The following is a 27,418-nucleotide window of genomic DNA, read 5'->3' on the forward strand; positions in this document are numbered from 1 at the left end:
GGAAACATGGCAAAACCCTGTCTCTACAAAGAATAAAAAAAATTAGCCAGGCATGGTGATGTGCACCTGTGGTCCCAGCTACTGGGAAGGCTGAGGTGGGAGGATGGATGGAGTCCAGGAGGTGGAGGTTGCAGTGAGCCTAGATCTCACCACTGCACTCCAAGCCTGGGCGACTGAGAGAGACCCTGTGTCAAAAAAATAAATAAAATTATCATTTCATTTTTTTCTCAAATGTCATTTATTAGAAAATACAATTCCCAAGAAAGGAGATACAAGGGACTCTGGGAAGTGGGAAGTAAACAGTACACAGATCTCTTTAAATCAGGAGCATACAGGGTCATAATAAAATGAGCTACAGGCACAGAGCCAGTAACACATTTATGGTCCGTTCATCTGGAAAAGTTTCACCACCCACTCCCCACTCCCCTTCCCCCCACCGGAAGCAGCCAGCTTTATCCTTGACATTTTAATTTTAGAGAAAATTTAAACTTCCGTGCTGCCCTGTGGCTTCGGTCAATGGAGCTTCTTTCTCCAGTTATGGAATGAGTCAGCAAAACGGGGAGTTTCTGATCCTTGGAATTAGGGAGGGACGGTTTACAGAATGTCCTCATTTCACTCTTTTCCCAATCATGGGAAATATCCAGCCGCTTCTGGTTTTAAAAGTTAATATCAAATTCCAAGTCCCTCCCTCTTTTTGGCAAGGAAGACAACCCTTTGGAGTGAAACACAAAAGAGCAAATGTAAAATCCATCTGGGGCCGGGCGTGGTGGCTCACACCTGTAATCCCAGCACTTTGGGAGGCCGAGGCAGGCAGATCACGAGGTCAAGAGATCGAGACCAGCCTGGCCAACATGGTGAAACCCCATCTCTACTAAAAATACAAAAAATTAGCTGGGCGTGGTGGTGCATGCCTGTATTCCAAGGTACTTAGGAGGCTGGGGTAGGAGAATCGCTTGAACCTGGGAGGCAGAGGTTGCAGTGAGCCGAGATCATGCCACTGCACTCCAGCCTGGTGACAGAGCGAGACTCTGTCTCCAAAAAAAATTAAAAAAAAAAAAAAAAACACCATCTGGTAGGGAATAAAGAATATGAAGAGATAAGAGACTCAGTCTCAGTCTCTCCCTTTGGGCTCCTGAGCTTAGCTCCAGGGGAATAATCACCACTCCAATCCAGCCTCCTACTGACCAAAGAAAAATCATGGGGCAAAAAATAACAGTTTTGATGGAATCCCCCACCCCATGCCCCTTTCCTTCAGATAGGGCATCCCTTTGGCTCCAGACTAAATAGGTTTATGGCCCCACAGAATGAGGAGAAGTCTCATAAAAAGGGTGACAGAAATGGAGTTTGGGAAGGAAGCAGCACAGCAGAAAGAAGTGGGGAGTGATGGATGGTGAATGCTTTCCAGAGGCTACCTAGCAAGCAGTCACAGTGGCATCTGCAGCCCAGGGACCTCTTCCTAGGGCCAAGATGCTCTTGGGTGAAACTACATCTAAGGACTAAGTCAGCATTTTGTCCCACCAGAGAGAAATGAAGGGAGAGACCTATGGGGAAGCACCCCCAGCCTATTCATAGAGACCAGCTGACCCCCAGAAGGGCCGGGAGAATGAAGGGGCAAGGAGTAGAAAATGGTATTCAGGGCAAGTCCTAATAAAGTAGGGAAGACAAAAGGAAAAGTCCCCCAAAAAGAGCATGGGTCCCTGAATACGGGTCCTTGGCAGAACCCCAATACGGAAGGCCCTTCCTTACACATGTAGGTATCACAGCGCTCTCCTTTGGAGGCAAAATCAGAAAGGCCCAGTGGCGCAAGCCTCAGTCCAGCACAGGCAGCCCTCCCCAGCCTGCCCCAACCTGTCCTTAGAGAGGGCTCTGGCCGAGGACCCACTGGGCCCCTCCCCTAATAGTTCCTATAGCTAGAAAACAAAACAACAACAACAACAACAAAAAAAAACCTAGGGGAAAGTCCAATAAGAACCTTAATCATACAAAAAGTCCAAATAGTCTTCCTCTCTTGCCTTCTGGGGCATAGGTATGTCCCTTCTCGCAAGGCTTCCTGTCCCAGTTAGGACAACATCACTATTTCATTTTTTAAAAATAAAAATAAAGATATCTGCCCATCCACCCCCAAAATGCTACTTCATACAGCCCACCCCACACACTCCCCAAACCAAGCATTGCTCCCTTGACACAAGGTAAACTTAAAACTTTGCTGCAACCTCACAGCCTCCAAAGGGCTGCTCATCACAACCAACCCAGTTCAGTCTCCAGAGGAAGAGACAGCAGAGCATGTCTTACTCTCCCTGCCTCCTACTACAGAGGCCAGAATCACCTGGACCGAGCAGGGGGCCCGCCCAGGGCCCTGGCCCTTCACAAGGAAGAGTCTCGCAGGGGAGAGTCCTCTCCTCCAGCTCCCACCACCAGCCTGGGATCCTGGGTACTGGCTCTGCTGGGCTCACAAGGTGCCATGGCTTCGAGATCCCAATGCAAACCAGCCGGTCTTCTCCTGAGCCAGGTCCAGCTCTCGCAGGCGGATGTTCACCTCACCGAGGAGGACGTTCTCCCAGAATCCCTGCTCACTCAGCACACTCAGCTGGAGCTCCCGCTGCTGCAGGTCTCCCTTGGGGATCCCATCATATACCAACTGCAAACAGAGATGGGGGAGGGAAGTGGTGAGAGAAGGAACAAGAAGAATCCAGAGGGAACCTGAGAGAGAGATGGTAAAGTCTGTTGGGGGTTGATCCAGCTGAGGCTAGCACTGACCCTGCAGACTCCCAGGTCATACAGAAGGTACACAAGGTACACAGACTCCAAGGAAAGCATTAATGAACTCTGTTCTTTGCTCAGAGTTCAAGCCGGTGAGGGCTTTGTATTGGGGCCACTGCTCATTTTCAGCACAGGACCAGCAGGCTTCTCCTTCCCACAGGATAGGGCCAGACCCCAGCCATGAAATCCCAGCCCAAAAGGGCTGGCAAACTTTTTATGTAAGGGGACAGACAGTAAATATTTTTAGGCTTGATAAGCCACATGGTCTATGTTACAACTACTCAATCCTGCCATTGCAACATGAAAGCAGCCACAGGCAAAACCTAAATCAAAGTACAGCTGTGTCCTTCATACGACGTCTTAATACGGTCTTCAATATGACTTTAGCTAGGAGAACAGGCGCAGGTTGCCAACCCCTGCCCTACCCCACCATTTTCCCCACCCACCATCTCATTGTAGGTAGGATTGCAGGTTTTCCGGGCCACTTTGGTTTTCCTCTTAGTGGTTTTCTGAGGGTCAGGAAGGAGGTAAATTTTCACATAGGGGTCAGGGTCATTTCCATCCTGGAGCAGTTGCTACAACAGAATGAGAACCAAAAAATGTTAAGATTTTTAACATCTGTCTCTTCATCACCATTCCTGTGATCACACTCTGATCCAGACTCTCATCTGCCATCTGGCGTCTTGCAATGCACAACTAGTTTATTTGTCTGCTTTCAAGCTCACTCCATTCTGATAAAAATATCTACCGTGATAACATTGTGTCCTATTAAAACATCAATTGATTTGTCTATGATATCAAGTCTATACTTTTTATCCAAATCCTCGGGACATCCCATAATGTGCTCTGTTTTGAGTGAAACATCATGTTCCCAGGTATCTTCCTACCATATCTACTATCCTTGTCTATTTTGTCATTTGGTCCACTTAACCCCTAAGAGGTAGAGATATGAGTCAGAGAGATTGAGTTGCTTGCTCAAGGGCAGCCAACTAGTGATACACCCAGCCTGATCCTTTTAAAACCTAAGTCAGATCATGTCACGCCTCTGCTCAAAACCCATCTCATTCAGGGAAAAGGCCAGGGTTCTTACTATCGGGGTAAGGTGCTGGTCCATCATACCCTCTCCAACCTCATCATCCACTCCTCTCGACTTTGCTCCATCGGCTTCAGCCACTGGCCCCTTGCTGTTTCTGACGGGCCCCTTGCTGTTTCTGACGCACCCCTGGCAGGCTCCCAGCTTTGGGCTGTCGGATCTAACTGCTCCCTTTGCCTGGGACAGTCTGCCCTCAGATGCATAAACATGGCTCCCTCCCTCACCTTCTCCAGCTTGCTAAGACACCTCCTCAGCAATGAGGCCTTCCCTGACCACTGCAAATTCCACTCCCTTCATTCCATCCTAGCATTCCTTCTCTGCTTTATTTCTTGCCATAGCTCTTACTACCATTTTCTATGCCATATATTTTACTTATCTGCCTGTCTGCCCTTTCCAGCTAGAATGGAAGCCCCCTGAGGGCAAGGATTTTGTTTTGTTTTTCCCCACACCCAGAGCTAATGTATCAGTATACAGCAGGCACTCAAACATTTATTGAATGAATGAAGAATACATGGATGAATGTTCATGCTCCTCCTGCCATATCCCACTGCCCCAACCTACACAAAATGCCTAACATAGGATACAGCACAATGCAAGTATTCAAGTTCCCTTCCTGGCTGGGTATGGTGGCTCACACCTGTAATCCCTGCACTTTGGGAAGCTGAGGTGGGTGGATCACCTGAAGTCAGGCATTTGAGACCAGTCTAGCTAACATGATGAAACCCGATCTCTAATTTAAAAAAATACAAAAATTAGCCAGGTGTAAGTGGCATGTCCCTGTAGTCCCAGTTACTCAGGCTGAGGCAGGAAAATCGCTCAAACCCAGGAGGTTGCAGTAAGCCAAGATCGCGCCACTGCACTCCAGCCTGGGTGACAGAGCAAAACTCCATCTCAAAAAAAAAAAAAAAAGTTCCCTTACTCTTCTAGTCACAATGTTCTTAGAACTCATACCAAAAATTTAGTCATTATATACTGCCTTGATCATGTTCAAAGGATGTCACGTGGCTGCTGAATCATTATAGCCAGGTAATGAGCCCCTTGGGCCTCTCCCTTATGGTAATTACGATAATAATCATTATTCTAATAAAACCAGGCATGGTGTTAAGTATTCCACAAGCATTATCTCATTTAATCCCCATAATGACTCTATGAGGTAGGTGCTAACATTTTCCTCATTCTAATGAGGCTCAGAATGATTAGGTTACTTGTCAAAGACCACAGCTACAAAAAGCTGTATCATGTATTGCCTGGTCAAACCATAGGCTTGCTATGGTTATAGGTCCATGGTGGATGCTCAATAGACTGTGGTGGTTACCCGTATGACATGGGGCAGAGAAGGTCTGCCCAGACAAAAAAGTAGCTCAAGAAAGATTAAAAAAGAAAAAAAAAAAAAATCAGGGCTGTGCAGGCACTTACCAAGCCCCGAATATGCATCACCATAATGAAGAGTTTATTGTTTTTGTAGGAGATGGACAGCTTCACCTCCCCTCCCACCTTTCCGACGGGCCGGGCCCACGTGCCATCTGTAGGGACAAACGAAACCAAGAAGGGTCAAGAGGCCAGGCAGGGGTTTCTGTTTTCTTTCTGAGCCCCCTTGCCCCAGCCTCTCCACGTCAGGTTCCTGATACTCATGAGGCATCTACATAAGTGTAGTCTGAATGTGATTAGAGTTAACTGGGTTGGGATGGGTCTGAAGATACAATCAACTGAATATCCACCCTGTGGGGAACCCAGGTAAGGAGCTATGGATCCCCCAGCCTGAGTGGGAAACTGGATTCCCTGGAGAGTAAGAAAAGGAACAGGAGGCAAGTCAAGGAGAGCGAACTGAGAAGAGGTTGGGGCAGAAACAGTTACCCTTGGGGTAGTTCAGAGGAGTTGGCAGGAAGGTCTCAGAGAAGATACTGTACCTGAGGACTTAGGAGCTGAGCTGGTGCCCATAGCCTTCTCATCCCGAGGCAGTGGGTGGAAGAAGGTGTACACCAAATCACACTGGAACAGAATCAGAAACAGGGCCATTCTTCAATAAGACAATGGCCCAATACAAAAAGGAAGGGGACTGTTCCAGATGTAAAAAGACTTAGGAAATATAACAACCAACAACATGCAGTTCTTATGTGGATTATAGCTCTAACAAGCCAACAGTAAAAGGAATTTGGGGGATGATAGGGAAATTCTGAATATGGACTATGTACTGGATAATATAATAATACTGTAGTTATGTTAAAAATGAGGCTTTATTGTTTAGAGATGCATACTATTTCGGGGGTACAGTATTACGATGTCTGTAATTTACTTTTTTGTTTGTTTGTTTGTTTGAGATGGAGTCTTGCTCTGACGCCCAGGCTGCAGTGCAGTGGCGCAATCTTAGCTCACTGCAACCTCAGCCTCCCAAGTAGATGAGATTACAGGCGTGCGCCACCACGCCCAGCTAATGTTTGTATTTTTAGTAGAGACATGTCGGCTGGTCTCAAATTCCTAACCGCAGGTGATCCACCTGCCTCAGCCTCCCAAAGTGCTAAGATTACAGGCATGAGCCACTGCACCCAGCCTGTAATTTATTTTAAAATATTTCCTAAAAAATAGATGAAGCAAATATAGCAAAATGTTAACTGTTTAGGTGATAGATATAGAGGTGCTAATTATATTGTTTCTCTACTTTTCTGCATGTTTTAAAGTTTTAATACTAAAAAGTTTAAAAAGAAAAAACAGGCTGAGTGCAGTGGTTCATGCCTGTAATTCCAGCATTTTGGGAGGCTGAGGCCAGAAGATTGCTTGAGCTCAGAGTCTGCAACCAGCCTGGTAACACAGTGAAACCCTGTCTTTACAAAAAAATACAAAAACTAGCAGGGTGTGGTGGCCCATGCCTATAGTCCCAGCTACTCAGGAGGCTAAGGTGGGAGGATCACTTGAGCCTGGGAGGTCAAGGCTGCAGTGAGCTGTGATTGTGCCACCGCACTCCAGACTGAATGACAGGGCAAGATCCTGTCTCAAAAAACAAACAAACAAACTGTGTGAAAATACTCACTTGAACATTAATACTGGGGGGGAAAAAAAGACATACTCTAAATATCTTCCAAAAATAAAATGGTTAAGAATATGGTACTGCAAGTTGGTGTTTGGGGGAGCAGATATTGAAAGTTATAGCATATGCATACTATAAACGCTAAGGAAAAAAAAGCTCAGAATCTAGAGTTATACTTAAGCTATGACCACTATAAAACTGTAAATATCATGCTTGCATATGGACAAATAGGAAGGAAACATGGACAATAGGGTCAGATGATTTGTTAAAGTATTTAATAATAGGATTCCTCATGACTTTGTTAGGGCCATTATAATACTACTTATTTTAAAACAAAATCTAGGTTGATAATACATACTCAACCTGCTCAAAAAATTTTTTCCTCAAGGAGGAGCCTTCCTTTCTGAGGCTCTGCTCATTCTCATCACTTTCAGACCATGTGCCTGGATGCATTCACATTTCTGTTTAATTGCATTTCTGTGCATAACCCTGTGAGGCTGGACCCACCCGCCTCCTGTCTTCTGCAGACTAGAGCACTGGTCATTCAGCCCACAGACCCCGAAGTCCCGAGTCCTGTTCCTGACTCCTAGTGGCTCTGGATGCTTCCACCCCTGCCTCCCCAACCACCCCCACCAGCCTGGACAGCCAGGAGGAGAGGCAAGCCCACCCACCTCGGCCACCTCAGGGGCTGCGTGGATCAAGTGCCAGATGTAACCGTTTAGCTCCTCCCTCCGCCGCTCGGCCACCGCCTCTCCCCGGGAGCGGCCGATCACGAAGCGACTAGGGAAGCTGGTGTGGCAGCGTAGGCAGCAGGGATGCAGGAGGTGAAGATGAGGAAAGAAAATGGACACAATGGGCTTTTTTCACACATTTCATTTGCATTTCCAGTCCCCTGGCACCCATTTCCCAGCAGCCTTCATTTCTAGGGACCCTCACAATTCCTCCTGTGCTGCACATCTGTGCCCAGGTCTGACACCTGCTCAGCATCTTACACCTACATTTCCAAGGGCCCCAGACAAGAAAACCAAGCAGCTGGCCAGAGTCCTGTGGCTCCCCAGAAATGCCTTGGGAGCCCTCAGTTTCTCCCATCAAAGTAAAAATCCTTTTTTTTTTTTTTTTTTGAGATGGAGTCTTGCTCTGTTGCCCAGGCTGGAGTACAGTGGTGCAATCTCGGCTGACTGCAACCTCCACCACCCGGGTTCAAGCGATTCTCCTGCCTCAGCCTCCCCAGTAGCTGGGATTACAGGCACGCACGATTGCGCCCAGCTAATTTTTGTATTTTTAGTAGAGGGGGGTTTCACCATGTTGGCCAGGCTGGTCTCAAACTCCTTAGCTCATGATCTGCCCGCCTCTGCCTGCCAAAGTGCTGGGATTATGGGTGTGAGCCACCGCACCCAGCCAAAAAATTCATTTAAAAAGTTGTATGTATGTCTTGAGACTGAGTCTCGCTTTGTCGCCCAGGCTGGAGTACAGTCACGTAATCTCAGCTCACTGCAACCTGTGCCTCCTGGGTTCAAGCAATTCTCCTGCCTCAGCCTCCTGAGTAGCTGGGATTATAAAAGCATGCCACCATGCTAATTTTTGTATTTTTAGTAGAGATGGGGTTTCACCATGTTGGCCAGGCTGCTCTCGAACTCCTGACCTCAGGCAATCTGCCCACCTCGGCCTCCCAAAGTGCTGGGATTACAGGCATGAGCCACTGCACCCAGCCTGAAAAGTAGTTTTTTAAAAAATTGCAGTAAAATACATATAACATAAAATTTGCCATCTTAACCATTTTTAAGTGTACAGTTCTGTGGAATTAACCATATTCACATTGTTGTGCAACCATCGCCACTATCCAATTTCATAGCTCTTTTCATCTTGCAAAACTGAAGCTCTGTATCCATTAAACAACCACACCTCCCTCCCCTCAGACCTGGGCAACTAGCTTTCTACTTTCTGTCTCTAGGAATCTGACTACTCCAGGTAACTCCGATAAGTGGAATCACGCCGTTTTCGTCTTTTTGTGACTGGCTTATTTCACTTAGCAGAATGTCCTCAAGGTCCATCCACGTTGTTACCCATGTCGAAATTTCCCTCCATTTTAAATGCTGAATAATATCCCACTGTATGTACATATGACATTTTGCTTATCCATTTGAAAAATGGTGTAACTCTTTAAAAAATTAGAAATTTTGAAACATCAAATTCACCATGCCTTCCCTTCTGGTCAGGGGGCCCGGAGTGAGAGCTCTTGCATGCAAGGAGAGCTTGGCCAGCAGGGGGAGCACTTGTCATCAAACTCCATACCAGGCCAAGCAAAGCAGGCAGATCTTTAGTCCAAAAGGGTATTTTCTGCCCCTGCAGTCCTGCCCAACTCCCATCCCGTATCCTTTCCCCCTCCCCCGCATCCCTCTGTGCAGATGGTAAAGGGGGCAGCTACCTGGGCAAGTGGGAAGAAGGGAAGAGCAGCCGCAGCTTATTGTGTAATTCCTGGAACTCCTCAAAGGTCCGCTGGATATAGGTGGCCTCGTGAGTGTTCTCTCGCATCACCTTTACCACATATATCTGCAAAGGTCCAGATCTTAGGGTGTACCTGCCGAGCACTCTGCACCCAGTGAAGGGGGTAGGAAAGGTCTGGAAGTGTATGTATGTGCTGAGGGGAGGGGCACGTTCCAGAAGGAAGAGGGCAAGAGTCTCTCCAGTGGAGACAGATGATAGCACATACACAGGAATCTAAAAGCAGACTTCCCACATATGTCGCCAGGATCCTTGACTCAGAGGGAATAACCATTCAATTCAGTTCCCCAATTCTAGGCAGGTCACGTGAGCAAAGGAGAGGGAAGTGGTCCAGGACTGCTCCCAGCACAGGACGCTTGGTCAACTCCTGTGCCCACTGTGCAAATGTGAAAAAAGTCAGGACCCCAATAAACTAGGGTCAGCAGAGAGCAAGAAAGGGGGTCAGATTGGAGAAAACACTTACATAGCCTTTGTTGGGGTGGAAGATTTTCTCATGGCGGCAGAGGAAAACATCACTGATTCGGCCAGAGCTCTTGAGAGTGTGTGTTCGGGAGGCAAAGGAGAGGGTCAGCCGGTCATCTGAGCCCGTGAACTTCATCTGAGCCAGATTATGGATGAAAAAATTGAGCTTTGTGGCTACACTGCCCAGGCTGGACTCAATCAACCTGGCAGGAGGATGAGAAAAGAGGATATAACTATGAACCCAAATTCCTGCTGCCTCGACAGGGGTGTTCCAAGGAATATTCCTGACTACTGAGACTAACAATCAGCTCAGCTCAGACAAACCATTTTTCTGTGTCATATCCCCATAAAGCAAATGATTGGCACACAATTATCTCATGCAATTTGCTCATGTGAACCCTAGGGTCTTATCTCCTCCCCTGGCTGCCCACCTGAGCCAAAGACCATCAAACCAAGGTAGAAAGGAACTAGGAACCCTGTGTAAATGTCTAAATATCATGGTCAAAAAATTTCAAGGTTCAGTACAATAGAACCTCACCAAGCACTGTTGAATCTAGAGATTTCAATTCAGAGGGAGAGGTCCTGTGTTAGGAGACCTAACAGAGAAAGTTTAATTCTCTGAGTTCCAAAAAGAGTGGAGAACATTATCTGCGTGGACAACATTTTGTAGGCATTCATAGATAAACGCATCCTTGCTCTCACACACAGCGTGCCTAAAAACATTGTCAAATATAAGGAAACTGAATCATGGAACTCTATATTTTGGCAAGGGGGAAGGGTCTGACCCAGAAAGTTAAAAATTATTACAAAAGCCACATTATACATTGCCCCACAGACAAAATATTTGACTGGGACCTGGTGAGAATGTAGATAAGAGTGATGGCAAATACTCTTGTGTGCAAAGGGTAGCATCAAAACACAGATGGGAAACCAAGGCTGAGAGAAGCAAAATGATTTACCTAAATCATGGGCAAAGTTGGGACAATATATCCACGTGGTCAGTTCTAGGCTCTAGCATCTGAGCTAAGCCTTTTACCTTTCCCCAGTCCTCCTCCTGCCAATCCAGTGGGCTGGGAATTACTCAGGGTGGGCAGTGCTGATTCGCTTAGGGAATCATGTTACCTAGTGAAGTAGGTAGTGGCATTGGCCTCTGTGTCCTGAGGCCTCAGGGCATCGTACACATACTTGAGGTCCTCCAGGTCTGAGAGCTCAGGGATCCCACAGGACAACATCTAGAAGGAGCAGAAAGAAGAAGAGAGGGTGCCTGTAACAACAGAGAGTTCTTGCTGCTTCACCACCCTTAGGCAAGGTTTTCTACAGCTAGGCTCCCTAACCCTTCTAGAGGGTGGTAGACAGATGCTGTGGGCAGTGGCTGGAGGGCCACAGGAACTGAGGGGCTGGAGCAGGGAGTCAGACACCTACACAGACATCATTGTCCTCAGGTAGTCTGGGTCCCTGCCTTTATCTAGAGCAGGCAGGTATTCAGTTGGGGCTCAGAGAGGTAAATCTCTAGAAATCCTCTGCAGCAAGACAGGGAAGTCTTAAAGATGGTGCCAGGTAATAAGAAGGTGTTCGGAAAGGGATGGAGCTCCTCACCAGGCCCAGAAGGTTGAGGAAGAGGTGGGTGTGCTTGCGAATGAGGTTGTAGGCTTGGCAGCAAAGGTCAACAAAATCATGGAAGCGGCTGGAAGGCTTGTCACCCCCGTTGATGACATACGCCATGTCCGAGGTGAAGACAAAGGGGGCACGGTCCCTGAGCCAAGGGGAACATACAGGTAGAAGGTCAACATGGAGGAGGAAGCCCACCATATGGGCTGCATCAGGGGTCAGTTTCCCTCATCCCTGATCACATGGACACACTGGATAGATGGGGCTCTAACTTTTTCTTTGTTCCTTTCCTACCTTAATCTTAAAAGATCTCTATATCCTTCATTGGTTCCTTATCTGTGAGCTGGCAATGTTTTTTTCTGGAGATCTGATTGCGTTCCTTTTTGCTACAGTTTGGGTTCATTTCCCTTTGTTCAGTCCTTGGTAGGGAAGAACAGCTGGTCCCCACATTCTTCTGCAAGGCCCTGCAAGGACTTGACCTCTTTATCAGTCTTCTCTCCTCCAATGCTGCTCAGCCCTGGGACCATGAACTGAGGCCCAGCTGCTTCCGTCATGGGCTTGTGTCCCAGCTCTGAACCACTGTTGCTCACCTCCTTGCCCTCCACTCACACCCTGGCTTCAGGAGATCACTTACCGCTTGATGTTGCCAAACATCTGGGCATGGCCCAGGAAGCGGCCAAAATCAATGTGGAACATGTGACCAGTGGTCTTCAGCATGATGTTGTCGTTATGTCGGTCACAGATGCCCAAGACGTACGTGGCCACGCAGCAGCCAGCGCAGGAGTAGATAAAGTTCTCCACAGCCTGGGAGGGGTCAAGGCAGATGGGAGGAGAGCACATAAAGCTGGCTTGGAAGGACTCCAGGGGCCACAGCCAGACAGAACTCAACCAGCCCTGGCCTCTCTCTCTTTTGTGAACTCCAACAGTGTCTCACATCTGTCTGTTCATCCTTCATCATGTACTAACTTACACACTTACACAGAAACATCTCCCATGTGTTATGGAGAAGATGGAGGTTTATATATATGTCTTCACCACTTCATCTGAATACCATCTTCTCTTTTCTTTCTCCTAGGGAGATTGGTTGGAAAGACAGTGGATTGATCCAAGAACCCAGACTTGATCAGCCCAGACTGAGGGGACCTTAAGAGATGGGAAGACTGACATTTACAACTTCCCCAACTGGCCATGATGATCTTAAGTACAGCCACTGAGGCAGCCAATTTAAGAATCTTTTCCTGACCCTGCTCAGAATTCTATCATCCTTCTTTCTGCCCCAAATAAAATTCCCATTTCCAGAGTTCTTGGTAACAGCTAAATGCTAATCTAATTAAAGTCACTGCACTCCAAAGAAGAGCTGAGGCAGCTTAACACATCTAGAGAGTGTTTTACACTTGAAAATCAGACATCTCTAGTTGGTAAAATATGTTAGAAATATTTCTGAATTTAAAGCAGGAGAGGAGTGGTGGGGGGTTGACTCCATCTTATTTTGTCTGGTCAACATCCATCCCTTTATCTGTCTTTCCAGGAAGAAAAAATACATGGAATGAGGAAGCAGACCACTCCTGCCTTTGAAATCCTCTTCGTGAGGTTTGTAGAATTCCTACGAACTCAGGAAAGACATCAGCAGAGGGCAATGATCGTCATAGCCAGGTAGGAATGCGTGAAATTAGGAACGAGGGAAAGCTTACTAGATATGGAATGCCCGCCCTCCTTGCCTCCTTCCATAAATCTCCACCCATCATCCTTCAATGACCTCGAGTCTCATATCTTTCCAGACCTTCCCAGCTCACACTGACTCCTCCTTCTCTGAACCCCTACAGATGCACTGTCACCTCCATTCGTACAGTGTTTACTTGGTCCTTTCAGTCCCATGGGGTTTAGAGATCTGTTCTCCTAACAGCTTCTTGCCTATTTCACACGGCCTATTGCAAAACTAGCTCCACACAGAAGGCACCCACCCCAGCTACTTGTCGAATTACAACCTGATGATGGAACCACTGGAAACTTTCTAAGAATGGCAAGGTTGGCTGGGCGCGGTGGCTCAAGCCTGTAATCCCAGCACTTTGGGAGGCCGAGACGGGCGGATCACGAGGTCAGGAGATCGAGACCATCCTGGCTAACACGGTGAAACACCGTCTCTACTAAAAAAATACAAAAAGCTAGCCGGGCGAGGTGGCGGGCGCCTGTAGTCCCAGCTACTCGGGAGGCTGAGGCAGGAGAATGGCGGGAACCCGGGAGGCGGAGCTTGCAGTGAGCTGAGATCCGGCCACTGCACTCCAGCCTGGGTGACAGAGCGAGACTCCGTCTCAAAAAAAAAAAAAAAAAAAAAAAAAGAATGGCAAGGCAAGGTTGTAAAGAAATCACAGCATTCACCTTCTGGAAGAAAAAGACTATTTCTAAGAAAGTAAAATAAATGGATAAAAGCACTTAAAAAGGAGCATAATGCATAACTCCCAGTCTTGACCTGGATCTCTATCAAATCCTCTCCCTGTCACAGATGCTCTACCTTAAATGAATCCTATTTTGGCTGAGAAAATAGTTGTGTGCCTGTGGGTAAATGACTAAACTCTTTTCACCTCCCTAAGTTATGCAGGGTGTTAGCCGCTTACTGGCAAGAAGTCTCACGCTATAAAGGGGCATTCTGCCTCCTCATTTAAGGGTTTCATGTGTAGGGTGTGGGATACTCTCTTGCTGAGTAGGTGGCCAAGAGAAAAATACCTCTAGTTTATTTCTTCTGGAAGTCATCAGATGAAACTACCAGCATTGCTGGGGGTGGTGGCTCATGCCTGTAATTCCAGCACTTTGGGAGGCTGAGGTGGGTGAATCTCTTGAACCAAGGGGTTCAAGACCAGCCTGGGTAACATGGCAAAACCCCATCTCCATAAAAAACAGAAAAATTAACCACGCACGGTGGCACACGCCTGTAGTCCCAGCTACTCAGGAGGCTGAGTCAGGAGGATCGCATGAACCCAGGAGGTAGAGGTTGCAGTGATTATGCCACTGTATTCCAGCCTGGGTGAGAGAGTGAGACCCTGCCTCAAAAAGAAAGAAACTATCAGCATTATTCTTGCAGAAAGGTTAGAAGAGCAGAGAAGCTATCTTTGAAAGACTGAGATTAAACATGAACATGCAGAGTTAGTTTCTGTGTGTGTGTATTCTCATACATTCTTCTGTGCATTTATTTTTATATTATATTTTTGTACATTTGTACATTTATTATTTAGTATTATTTCCACACATTTACACATATATGACTATTACATTGGCAGGGAGTAATCATAACTCCAGCACCTAGTACAGTGCCTCTGCATATGGGTGTTTAGTATCTGAAAAATGCATGTTAGTATAAAGAGTAAGTATATGTGGGCGTTGGTAGCAGAAAGGAAAAAAAATCATTACTCCTCTCCAAAGGTAGAGGGTCTTGAAATGTATAGCATAGAGCGGTAGAGTTTTGAAGAATGAGGAGGGAAGACTTTCCGGGTAAAGGAAATAGTATTCCCTACAGTACTGCGGAAATGAAAGTAGTAACCCTCGCCTATGATCCAGCTAGTAACCTAGTTGGAGCATAGGTTAGCATAAGGTGGTAGGTTGCAGTGGATGGGATTACAGGAGTCAGCAGGGCTGGATTGTAAAAGGCTCTGTGTGCAATGCTATGGATGTTGGACTTATCTGTTAGGACACAGGGAGGCTTTGAAGAACTTATCTGCATTTAAAAAAAAAAAAAAACCTCTGAAATCAAGCAGAGGCTGGCTCTAGATGGAGGAGAGGCATTCCAGTGGTTCAGGGGACCGACAGCAAAGAGCTGAACGAAATCAATGGTAACAAAATAGAAAGAAGAGGACAGGTTTGAGAGATCGATGGGAAGAAGAATAAACAGAGCTTGGTACAGAAGTGAGATAGAGGGAAGCATCAGGAAGACCGTGGCTTTGCCTGGGTAAACGCACAGAGAGAGTCGCACAATTGACTAACAGCAAACACAAAAAGCAGGTTTCAAGAGGCAAAGGAGAGACAGCGGGCTGTTTTGCCTACACTGAGTTTGAGACGTGGGTGAAACATAAGTGGAAAAGTCCAGCAAGAAGGTGGCTATAGAGCCACCTGGAGGAAGGGAAGAGGGCTAGAGGAATGGCTTCAGCGGTCATCAACATTTAGGTGGTAGTTGAAGTCATAAGACAATGAGCTGGCACAAGAAGAGTGCAAAGAGGGCCCAGCTGACCAGGAATTAAGCCCTGGAGAACACAAACACTGAAAGCCATTTAAGATCATCTAATTACACATTCACTGAACAATGTTCTGATTATACCTTGGCTGCCCATGCTGGTTTTCCCTCCAGGATAAAGTACATTGATCAATATAAATTAGTATTTGGGTCCCTTGAAGTTAAAATTATATGAATTAGCATTCTGGCATATAGCCAGTCTCTTGTGAGTTTGGTTATTGTGATTTGTTCCTTCCCAGTGTCCCTACTTCCCTCAACCTAATTAACCAAGAGACTAGAGTTGTGAGGCTGGGAACAGCCCATGGACCGTAGCAGGCTACCAAGGCCCTACCACCCAGGAAAGCTCCACTTCTAATCTAATCTTCGTTCATCACGAACCAGCCAGCCCTCTTTTCACTCGTCTGTCTCATATCTTTTTTTTTTTTTTTTTTTTTTTTTTTTTTTTTTTTTTTTTTTTTTTTTTTGAGACGGAGTCTCGCTCTGCCGCCCAGGCTGGAGTGCAGTGGCCAGATCTCGGCTCACTGCAAGCTCTGCCTCCCGGGTTCACGCCATTCTCCTGCCTCAGCCTCCTGAGTAGCTGGGACTACAGGCGCCCGCCACCTCGCCCGGCTAGTTTTTTGTATTTTTTAGTAGAGATGGGGTTTCACCGTGTCAGCCAGGATGGTCTCGATCTCCTGACCTCGTGATCCGCCCGTCTCGGCCTCCCAAAGTGCTGGGATTACAGGCTTGAGCCACCGTGCCCGGCCCTGTCTCATATCTAACCTCAATCCTAGCTTTGAGTTACAGCCTTGCCACACATCAGCTCCATAACTAGGAGTGAGTGAGTGAGTCTTAATTCACAGCTATGAAAAGAAGGGGCTGGAATAAAGGGATCTCTAAAGTCTCTTCCAACCAACTCTTATTCTAGAAAGTACCACTGATCCCTCTAAGAACACAAGGGAAGTTGAACAAGATCCACAACTGGGAGGGATACAGGTAGGTTCTCAAAAGCTGGCGCCTCCTCCAAGGCTTAATCTGCCAGGGGAACTCAATGAAAGTTTCTCAGTCCAGTATCAGGGGATTTTCTCAGCCAGCTTACAAGAGGCATTTGAGTGAGTCACCCCTAGCTATCTGGAGGCACCAGTCAACGAAGAAAGGGTAGGTCCTTCTGCCAACAAAGCTGAGCTGTCTTCTCTGAGCAAGTGCGGGTCTTGTGGTTAAAGAGTTGTGTGCTGGCATCAGGCACACGCACCCCAGATGCACTCCCCACCCCCAACCCTACCTTCTCATACTCGTCCTCCCCAGGGTTGTGTTTCTGCAGCCAGTCTGCCAGGGGCCGGTCCTTGAACGAGCCGGTCACCCCATGCTCCACCTGGATCTTACGCAGGGTCTCAGCATTAGGGATCATCTCCACCATCCCTGTGAGGGGAGAAATGGGGGTCACGTTCCAGACCAGAATGAAGGGGACTGCAGGGAGAGGACTACAAGGACGGTGCTCATGCTCCTCTATAAATTAAGGTGTAAGGCATTTGGACTAAGTCTGATGATAACAGGAAAAGAATAACCATAGAAAGGAAGGTCATTCCCACATTTCCTATTCCATACTGTGACTTTTTGGTCTCTCCAGTTCATAGCTGCTGCTCCCTTTGTTTTTAGCTTTTACTACAGGAATTTAAAAATACATGTAACAATCACCCAGCTTCAAAAATTGTCAACATTTTGCTAATCTTGTTTGCTAATCACACAACCCTATTTCTCCACTCCCTGCCACCTTGGTTGGAGTATTTTAAAGCAAATCCCAGATACTTTATTTCACTCATAAATATTTCAAATGTAATTAACAAAGACACCATGCCATTGTCACATCCAAAAAATTAACAATCACTCTTTAATCTAACTCAATCTATATTCAAATTTCCCCCATTGTCTCTCTCTCTCTCTCTCTCTCTCTCTCTCTCTCTCTCTCTATATATATATATATATATATCTCCACATTTTTTTTTTTTCACACAGGGTCTCACTCTGTCACCCAGTCTGAAGTACAGTGGCACCATCATGGCTTACTACAGCTTCGAACTCCTGGACTCAAGCGATCCATCTGCCTCAGCCTCCCGAAGAGTTGGGACTGCAGGCACATGCCATTGGACCCGGCTAATTTTTTATCATTTTTATTAGAGATGAGGTTTCGCTCTGTGTCTAGGTTGGTCTCAAACATTCCTGAGCTCAAGCAATTCTCCCATCTCAGCTTCCCAAAGTGCTGGGATTACAGGCATGAGCTACCATGCCTGCCCCAAAAACTATTTCCTTACAATTGGTTTGTTTTAATCAGGATCCAAAGTCTACACAACATGCTTGGCTGTTACAGCGCCAAGTCTGTTTCACTTTATAACAGTCTCTCTCCCATGCCTCCCTTTTAAGGCTATCCCACAGCTTCTCATGAAATAATCTTGCCCTTTTCACTTTCCTGGAGGAGGACACAGTTTGTGTTGGCAATGGGCGGAAGGACAATAAGCAAAGGGGTCCCGTCCACCACCCTCACTCCCACCCCCAACTGACCTCTGCCCCGGCCAGTGGAGAAGCAGCGGAAGATGACCATGCGCATGTCCAGCCCCTCCTGGACCCAGATCTTGCTCATGATGCGAATCATCTGCAGCGTCAGCATGTCCTGGCGAAGGTCGTCCCCACACTGGATGGAGGGAGAAAGTGACCAGATCCCGTCTCCACTGCCTCCCCAGCTCTCAGGTCTCCCAAGTGCTGAACCTTGACCCTAAACTAACAGTGACAGGGAGTTCCCCGTCCTCATATCCCTGACCTGCTCACTCAGCTCAGACCAGGTCAAAGATGGCCCAGGAACCTTCCCAGTTTGCCCATGTGTTGTTCCAGCTTGTCCCTCAATCCCATGGCCCCATCTGAATTAAATTCACGGTCCACTTCTGCATGTAGCCCCTCTGACCATCAGGCTTTTTTTTTTTTTTTTTTGAGATAATGTTGTCTCACTCTGTCACCCAGCCTGGAGTGCAGTGGCACAATCTTGGCTCACTGCAACCTCTGTCTCCCGGATTCAAGTGATTCTCCCACCTCAGCCTCCCAAGTAGCTGGAATTACAGGTGCCTGCCACCACGCCCAGCTAATTTTGTTTTGTATTTGTAGTAGAGATGGGGTCTCACCATCTTGGCCAGGCTGGTCTCAAACTCCTCACCTCAAGTGATCTGCATGCCTCAGCCTCCCCAAGTGCTGGGATTATAGGCATGAGGTGCCACGCCCAGGCCATCAGGCCTTTTTTTAAACTTGAATGTTTACACTTTGGATTTGGAACTTGCACACAGCAAATATATAAGTTACTAAGTCACGTGCATGTATTTTGTCTCCCCCGTTAGATTATATACTCTGAGACTATCATTTACTTCTCAGAATTGTGGATACATCAGAGTTAGAAGGGACCTCAGGGTTCATCTAGTTGGACCTGCACCTGATATATTAATTTCCTCTTCAGCAGCCCTGCCATGTGACATTCAGCCTCTGCCTGAATACCTGAGGGACAAGTGGATCACCATCTTACCCAACCCATTGTTGAGGGAGCTCTGCCTCCTAGAAAGCACTCGGGATATTGAGCTGTGAGTTGCCTCCCTATACCTAACACTCTGTTCTTAGCCCTCTGAGGCCATGCAGAATTCGTCTAAATCCTTTTTCACCTGATCGTCTTTCCTACATTAAGACAGCATGGAACGGTGGGAAGAGAACCACCCAGAAGCTACTTAATGCCACTCTAGGCTGCCTCCTTCTCTCTCCCACCCTGGTCCACCAGGCTTGAGTAAAGTATTCTCACCTTGAAGATGACACGGATGTTCTCACCCAGGGGATCCACATTTTGGAAGGAGAGTTTGAGGGGGACAGCATTGGAGTTGAAGTAGGAACAGTCCTGCCATGGTGAAAAGGATAGTGACAAGGGTCAGAGTAGCCTGTGCCAGGAAAGGATAACGACCTCTCCACTTCAGACCAAGATGCCGCCTCCCTCCTGCTGCCGGTCCACCCAAGACCTGCTCACTGTTTCTTCCGGATTTCTCAGGAACCCAACTTCCTTCCTTCTCTCGTTATAGTCATCATCCCAATTCAGTTTGTTATGACCTCAGTTCCAGCACTTGACCTCTCAGCCTGTTAGTTCATTCTGCACACAGCTTACTAGTTGTGTGACCTCTGGTAAATCACATGTCCCACCTATACCTCAGTTTACTCCTCTGTAAAAGGGGACTCCCAACAGTACCCATGTCCTAAGAGTTGTGAGGATGAAATGCCATAACCAACGTTAAGCACTCAGAACAGGGCCGGGCAAAGAGAGTGCTCAATAAATGACAGATGACAGCTATCACCACCACTACCCCTGACTTCATCCCCAACATCATCAGAGAAAGACACCTGCCCAGCTGCCCAGCCTCCAACCCAATTCCTCCACCCTGCGAGCTGTCAGGCTTCTAAAAGTCCATACACATGAGGAATGGGAAGCGGCACAAAGAGGCCTTTCTTCCTAATCTCTCTCTTATTTTACAGCTTAGATGGAGATGCTCACCTGCGCCCATACCCCAGTCTGTGCCCTCACTCTGTCTTTAAACAGAGTTCACAGCCCTTCTGCATCTTGTTTCTCCTTTCTATTTCTGCCATGTGTGGGTAGAGGAGAGACAGGATAACATAATCCTCACCATGTTACATGGGGGTGAGCTGAGACCCCTGAGGAAAAGGTGCTGGGCCAAGACCACATGGTAAGTCAGCAACATACTGAAGCCGAGACAACTCAGCTCTCCTCGCCCTTGCGTGCCTGGTTAGTGAGGACCTCACCTCCACTGAGCCCTCCCACTCTGAGAGCCCCAAACCTACCAGTCACTCACCCTGGGCACGATTCCCTTAACCAGCAGACTGGGGCTGAGTGGCAGGCGGCACGAGCCATTGAGGGTAAAGAACTGCTTCACCTCCTCCAGGCCCGTGCGGAGTATTCCCTGGGAAGAAGGGGAGGAGTACAGCAGAAGTGAAATGAAGGGTCCATACTGAGAACCAGACCTCTCCCAGGGGTGGATTGTCAGTAGTAGCTGGTATGAAAACCAGCCCCCTGAGAAGTGTGGACACCCTCCAGAAGATCCTTAAGGAGGAGGACCCCCTACACCCCAGCCTGGGACAGTGCGCTAACAGCAACACTAGATAGCTCTAGAGGGCAGCAGATGGCAGAACAGCATGAAGCAGGCCACAGTGCACAGAGAGGGCAGGCTGTCTCTCAAGGGGGAAGAGCTGCTCAGGCTTTTGCCAAGAAAAGCTCACAATCTGGACGTTGATACAAAATCTCTCAATTTTTAAATGTCATTAACCAGGAACACTGCTCACTGGTTATAATGCCTTCATACAAACAGATAAAGGTGTCCTCTCTGGGTGGCATCCGGCCTGAGCCATGGGTCACAGCATGGTGAACAAAATATGGCTGGATTTCAGCCCTCACTTGCCCCTTCTGGCTGAGTGCTCTTGTGCAGTGAACAACTTACACAACTGTGCTTAGCCTTTAAAACAAACAGCTAAATAAATTTCAATATTTTACAGGACAAACAAAACACATCCACGGGCTGTATCCAGCTTGTGGACTGCCTGTTTACAGCCTACAGGTTCCAGAGTCATCTGCTCCCAGCTCCGAAATCAAAAATCATCACATGGAATCTTGTTGTTCAGGATTCCTAAGAAGACACTGGCTGCCAAAGCCCTAGATGAGAAATGGGTAGAGGCAGCCTCACCCCACTAACCTGCCTTGCAGATGGGGCTGCCTCCCGGACCTGCTGGGCCAGTTTGGCCAGGGCATTGACAAGCCAGCACTGGCGGTTAAACTCCTCTCTCAGCCCCTTGCCACAGCAGCACAGTAAGGCTGCCAGCAGATACTGGTAGCGGATGCTGAACTGAGAGTCCTTGAGGCCATCCTTCAGCAACCTGCAAGGCAGAGGGAGTCGGGAGTCAGAGCACTCCAGGGGTTAAAGGCAAGGGTGCAGGGGGAGACAGAGTCAAGTCCAGCTCCAACTCACTGCAAAACCCCCCTGAACTTGGGAGGGAAAATACACTCGGTATGTACAGCTTATATGGAGATGTTCACCTGTGCCCATACCCCAGTCTGTGCCCTCACTCTGTCTTTAAGTAGAGTTCACAGCCCCTCTGCATCTTGTTTCCCCTTCCTATTTCTGCCATGTGTGGATAGAGGAGAGACAGGATAACATAATCCTCACTATGTTACATGGGGGTGAGCTGAGACCCCTGAGGAAAAGATGCTGGGCCAAGGCCACAGGGTAAGTCAGCAACATACTGGAGCTTGGACAACTCAGCTCCTTGCCCTTGCGTGCCTAAAAGTGAAATACTCCTATGTGAAAGACACGTGTCTACCTCCCACTTTTCTACATGCAGTTTTACCAGAAGAAGTAGTGAGTCACTCTCAAGTCAGACACAGCTCGTTTCAGAAGGAAGCGCACCAACGGGCTGTCCAGGTAGCATTCATACTTCAGGGCCTGTTTCGGAGAAAGGGAGAAAGAAAATATGAAGCTTCATAAACTGCCTGTAACCTACACCTATTATCATTGCACTGGGATCTCTGGTTTCTAAGGGGCAGACTCACTTGGGATATTGGGGATGAGACCGGCAAAACTGGAGGGAGAACCAATCCACCCACCTGTACCAGCTGGGGCAGGTAGTCCAGCAGCTCGGCATCCGAGAGTGAGCCAATCCACTGCACGGCCATACGACGCACCTCCTGGTCCGGGAAGCTGCAAAACAGAGCCCAGTGCCCTGACAACCTAGCTGCAGGTTGAGGAACAGCTGTGAGCCAAGCACCCTCACACCTGGGCTTCAGAGGCGTGGAGAAAGAAAATGCAATGGCCCTAGTTCTGCCAAAGTCACTAGAAGAATCCTTAGCACCTTCCCTGGATAGCGACCCTTGGGAATGAGCCTTCTTCATGGTCAGAGTCTACTTTGAGCCATGGGGGAGCAATTGGGTAGCCACTCTCACTCCTTGGATGATTTAAAGAAAACGGAACAAAGTCCTCAACCCTACTCCCAAAGAGTTCTCCCTTGACTCCCACTGTGTCAGAAATTCCCACCACTGGAGGGCCCTGATGTGGGTAAAAGCATTATTTTGTCTTGGTAACATCCTTTAATGCAAAATGTACCAGGCACATAACCGAAAATCACAGAATTTTATATAAGCCAATAAACATTGGCAGAATTAGTTTAGCAGAGATTAACAAAACCATTGGCTCAAAAACTCCTTAAGGCAGGTCACGTGAATAGGTACATTTTGATTACTGAGAGTGGTGAGAAATAAGCAGGAAATCCTGGGTACCACCTAGAAAAGGCAGCCCTAACGGATCTGAGACTGGAAGCCTTGGGTCCCCAGAGAACCCTTCAAGAGCAAGAGGGGAGAGACGATGGTTAAAATAAAACTAAGTAATAAGGATTTCAGTTACACAGGTGTATGCATTTGTCAAAACTCAGCCAGTATACAGGTAAACTTTGGGTATTTGCTTATGTGTAAATGTTGCCTCAAAAGAAAAACAACACAGAACAAACATTGAGCTCTAGGTAATGATGTGCATGCCAAAGCAGGGAGTTTAATGGTGTCTGTAATTTACTTCAAAATGTATAAAAAGGCTGGGCATGGTAGCTCACACCTATAATCTCAGCATTTTGGAAGGCCAAGGAGGGAGCATTACTTGAACCCAAGAGTTTGAAACCAGCCCAGGCAACATAGTAAGACTTTATCTCCACAAAAAAAATTTTAAAAATTAGTCAGGTGTGGTGGTGTGCACTTGTTGTTCCAGCTACTTGGGAGGCTGAGGCAGGAGGAGTGCTTGAGCCCAGGAGGTCGAGGCTGCAGTGAGCCATATTCATGCCACTGCACTCCAGCCTGGGTGACAGAGCAAGACCCTGTCTCAAAAAAAAAAAAAAAAAAAAAAAAAAGCATAAAAAATAAGATGGATAGATGGATGGATACAGGGATGGATAAATGAAATGTATGCAATCCAGCCCATGGAGCAAATGCTAACGACAGAATCTAGGTGGTGGGCACACGGGCATTCACTGTATAATTTTCAATTTTGTTGTATGTTTGAAAAATGACCATAATATAACATTGGGGGGGAAGATGAGAAAGGAAAAGCAAAAAGGAGAAATGGAAAATCCCTGAATATCCACACCCACTTTACCATTTTCCCCAGGGCTGGCTCAGATCAGTGATGGGCAGTGCCATGCTCTGGCTTCTACAAGGACACATGGTCAGAAAAGGCGGATGTTACAACTCACGTGGCATGCAGGAGCCCCAGGGCATCCTGGTGGTTCATGTGGGTCCACTGCTTCAGGAGAGCATAGATGTCAGGCAGGCAAGCCCACTCCCAGCTGGGGGCGCTGGCGAGCACCAGGGGGAGCGAGCTCACCTCCGAGTGGCAGTAATATCGCTTCTCCCACAGGCGCTTCTTGTCAGCATCAGTGAGCCTGGTGGGCATGGGGAAAGGAGAAGGTGGTGGGAGGGTAGGGGGCAGTGGGAGAGAAGAGCGTCAGCCAAGGGGCGCAGTACTTACCCTCAAGGGAGTGCTGCACACACTGCAATTCAGTGGTTCCCAAGCTTTGCTGCATATGATAGCCACTTGAGGGGCTTGGTGAACCCCCTTGCCATGCCTGGGTCACACCTGATACCAGTTATGTCCGAATGGCTGGGGAAGCCAGGCATCGGTATATGCCAAAGATCACCAGGTGATTCCAATATGAAGCAAAGTTCGGGAACCAGGGCCCAAATCCTATCTTTGATCCCAACTCACCGACATCTTGGTTGGAGGCAGAATGCATGGGCCAAGGGCACCCGAATCTGCTACCCCTCCTGCGGATGCCCTGAGGGTACCACTCTCAAGTAGAACCACCAGAGGGCAGTGGTCCCCCAACACCAGGGTCTGGGCTGCTGAGGGGCCTCCTGGGGCCTCCAGGGACCAGCTGTCGGCTTTCAAGGACCTGCAGCTAATTGGGCCTTGCCTGAGATCAGGTGTCTAATGGGAGAAGGGAGCTGAGGGGCTAATGAAGTGCAGTGGGCAGAATGGGGGAAGGGAGGTCTGCGGTCACTCAGCTACTCCAGCTACTCAGGGTGGACATAAGGGACAGAGATTAGCCCCGTCTCTCTCATGTCCCCACACACACAACACACGCACAGGGCTGTGCAGGAGCCAGAGAAGTAAACAGAGAGCAGGCAGGGGAACCGGGTCCCTCCAGCTCCTCCAGTTCTGTTCTCACCCCTCCTTCTCCAATCCTGTGAAAGCAGCAGCCCCAAGGATGAGATCAGCCTGGACTCGCTTACCCTTAAGAGCTGCCAGCTTGCCTTGACACCTGATCCTTTTTGGAAAGTGACAGGGCCAGAAAAATTCAAAGACTGTTGGTGTGGAAGGGGCAGGAGGTGAGGGCAGGAGGTGGGGGCAGGGTGGTGGGGCCAGCTGCCCCAGTGGACAGAAGGTAGTAGGCAGCACATCTGGGACGTGGGGCAGAGCTCTGGTCCTCCTGGGTAGCTGAGTATGGACCAAGTCCCTGGGGTGGGGACTTGGGTACTCTCAGATCTAATTTCCTGACCTTGACCTCTCTACTTTTCCTAGTGTCAGCTGATGGAGAAAAGCCTGGGGGCTGCCTCCCCTTCCCACCTCCACTCCCAAAGCAGGACAGAGACAATGCTGGGAGGTCAGATGAAACATGGCAGATTCAGTGGGGGCCCGGGCTCACCAGTAGAGGGACTCCTTCTGCATGATGTCTTTAAGCTTGCGCTGGTCTTCTTCCCGGAGGCTGCCAAACTCATAGCGGGGGCTGAACTTGTCTCCAGGGGGGCTGGTGAACTTGATGTCAAAGGCCGAGGTGGGGAAGTCAATCTGGGGGATGGGATCAAGGACGTGAGGAGAGAGAACAGGCAGCGTGTGGACTCCCAGCTTCTTTCTCTCACCCCAGCATTCCAGCCTTGTCCCTCCCTCACTTTCCCTCAGGTTCTTCGTAAAATAACCCAGTTAGACTTGGTGATCTCTGAAGTCCTTTCCAGCTGTAACTCTCAGAAAAAATGAAAGGGAAACAAAAAGAGAAAAAGAATGGACACGTGAGGAAGAGTTTCGGTGGAGATGCACGTTGGTGAGGGGTGTGGGGACAAGCCCCAGCCAGAACTCTGAACAGAAGTGTCACCCAGCTGAACCATGGGGTACATCCAGGCTGAGTCCAGGGAGCCTTCCATGGGGTGCCAGAGGGCACTGCTGCCAGAGGGGAGGCGGAACCACAACTGGGAGAAGGCCCTGGGACACTTGGTCCCTACTCTATGCCACCAGATGTTCATCCTACTAAAGTATCAGAGCTGAGTGAGCCAAGTCTCCAAAAGAGCTCTACTTTCTTTCCTTCAACAAATATCTTTTTTTTTTTTTTTTGAGACAGAGTCTTGCTCTGTCACCCAGGCTGGAATGTGCAGGGGTGTGATCTCAGCTCACTGCAACCTTTGCCTCCCAGGTTCAAGCGATTCTCATGCCTCAGCTTCCTGAGTACCTGGCATTACAGGCACGCACCACCACGCCCAGCTAATTTTTGTATTTCTAGTAGAGACAGGGTATCACCATGTTGGCCAGTCTGGTCTCGAACTCCTGACCTCAGGTGAGCCCCCTGCCTCGGCCTCCCAAAGTGCTGGCATTACAGGTATGAGCCACCGCACCCAGCCTCGTTCAACAAATATCTATTGAATCCTAACATGTGCCAGGCATTTTCTAGGCTCTGGGCATAGAGTAGTAAATAAGACAGACAAAAATTAGCTGGGCGTGGTGGTATGCAACTGTAGTCCCATCTACTTGGGAGGCTGAGGTGGGGGGATGGTTTGTGTGTGGAAGGCAGAGGTTGCAGTGAGCCAAGATTATGCCTTTACATTCCAGCCTGGGTGACAGAGATCCTGTCTCAAAAAAAAAAAAACCTGCCTCAGGGAGCTTTCATTCTATGTCAACATTCACACAAGGTATCTCATAACCACAAGAAAGGGAAGCTGGGAACTAAGAACTAGACCTTGGGCGTGACCAGCTCCTCCTCTTCTCCCTGGAGAATAGGTCCATCCTGCCAAAGCACTGAGTCACCGGAAGGGGGAAAGGTGTCCCCTCAGGCTCCAAGAGGGCACAGGTCAGGTTTGATCAGACTTAGAAGTATGAGGATTCAATACAAGGGACTCAGAAGCTGAGCCCTGAATGCAGAGGGTCTCAGACCCCATCTTCAGGCTCCACGAAATCAATTTAACCTCCAGGAGATGGGAGATGGATACCCCAGAGCTCACCTCACACTCCACATCTAACCATATTCACTCAGTTGCTTCAGTCACATCATCCTCCCATGCTTGAAGTTCTAGCACTGTCTCCTGTTGTCCCAGCCCAAATCTCAAGGGGAAAAATGTAGAGTTGACTGGAATGGTCTTGCTGGTGAGTGGGAGGGAAAGGCTAAAGCCTCACCTGCAGGATGACACTGTCTGGCTGGTGGAAATTAGGTGCACTCCAACGGGCACTGGGATTTTCCTGTGTTGCTGGCCATAAACCCAGAAGCTTCCGGCCACAGGTCAGGACCCTAAGAAGGAAGGAGAGTGGGAAGAGCTGCTAAAATGGCTAAGCAGAGAGTATTTCTCCTGCTCCCCCAATCCAAAAATCTGCCTTTTCTGTTTGAAGCCACCATCCAACTCCACTCTCTCAGTCTCCCCATAGACCATAGCCTCCTCCTTCTCCCAAGTCCTATA

General features: G+C 48.2%; 1 protein-coding gene across 3 annotated transcripts in view; it reads right to left on the reverse strand.

The window, feature by feature from the left end:
- Positions 1–201: 201 nt before the first annotated feature.
- The window catches only part of LOC105484797 (phosphatidylinositol-4-phosphate 3-kinase catalytic subunit type 2 beta), a 71,647-nt gene continuing 44,430 nt past the window's right edge, over positions 202–27,418 (reverse strand). For all 3 annotated transcript variants that reach the window (XM_011746768.3, XM_011746765.3, XM_011746769.2), the window contains 20 exons: positions 27,141–27,252; positions 25,408–25,550; positions 23,956–24,144; positions 22,328–22,421; positions 22,072–22,166; positions 21,420–21,600; positions 20,526–20,633; positions 19,472–19,564; positions 18,202–18,331; positions 16,928–17,064; positions 12,082–12,251; positions 11,436–11,592; positions 10,962–11,071; positions 9,841–10,042; positions 9,301–9,425; positions 7,547–7,664; positions 5,761–5,842; positions 5,270–5,376; positions 3,207–3,335; positions 202–2,638 (listed from right to left, as the gene is read on the reverse strand). In XM_011746768.3, coding sequence (XP_011745070.2) covers positions 2,450–2,638; positions 3,207–3,335; positions 5,270–5,376; positions 5,761–5,842; positions 7,547–7,664; positions 9,301–9,425; positions 9,841–10,042; positions 10,962–11,071; positions 11,436–11,592; positions 12,082–12,251; positions 16,928–17,064; positions 18,202–18,331; positions 19,472–19,564; positions 20,526–20,633; positions 21,420–21,600; positions 22,072–22,166; positions 22,328–22,421; positions 23,956–24,144; positions 25,408–25,550; positions 27,141–27,252 — 2,671 coding nt within the window. In that variant the 3' untranslated portion in view covers positions 202–2,449. The remainder of the gene's footprint in view (positions 2,639–3,206; positions 3,336–5,269; positions 5,377–5,760; positions 5,843–7,546; positions 7,665–9,300; positions 9,426–9,840; positions 10,043–10,961; positions 11,072–11,435; positions 11,593–12,081; positions 12,252–16,927; positions 17,065–18,201; positions 18,332–19,471; positions 19,565–20,525; positions 20,634–21,419; positions 21,601–22,071; positions 22,167–22,327; positions 22,422–23,955; positions 24,145–25,407; positions 25,551–27,140; positions 27,253–27,418) is intronic.

Source organism: Macaca nemestrina, chromosome 1, assembly GCF_043159975.1.
Source record: "Macaca nemestrina isolate mMacNem1 chromosome 1, mMacNem.hap1, whole genome shotgun sequence".
NCBI classification, from domain to species: domain Eukaryota; kingdom Metazoa; phylum Chordata; class Mammalia; order Primates; family Cercopithecidae; genus Macaca; species Macaca nemestrina.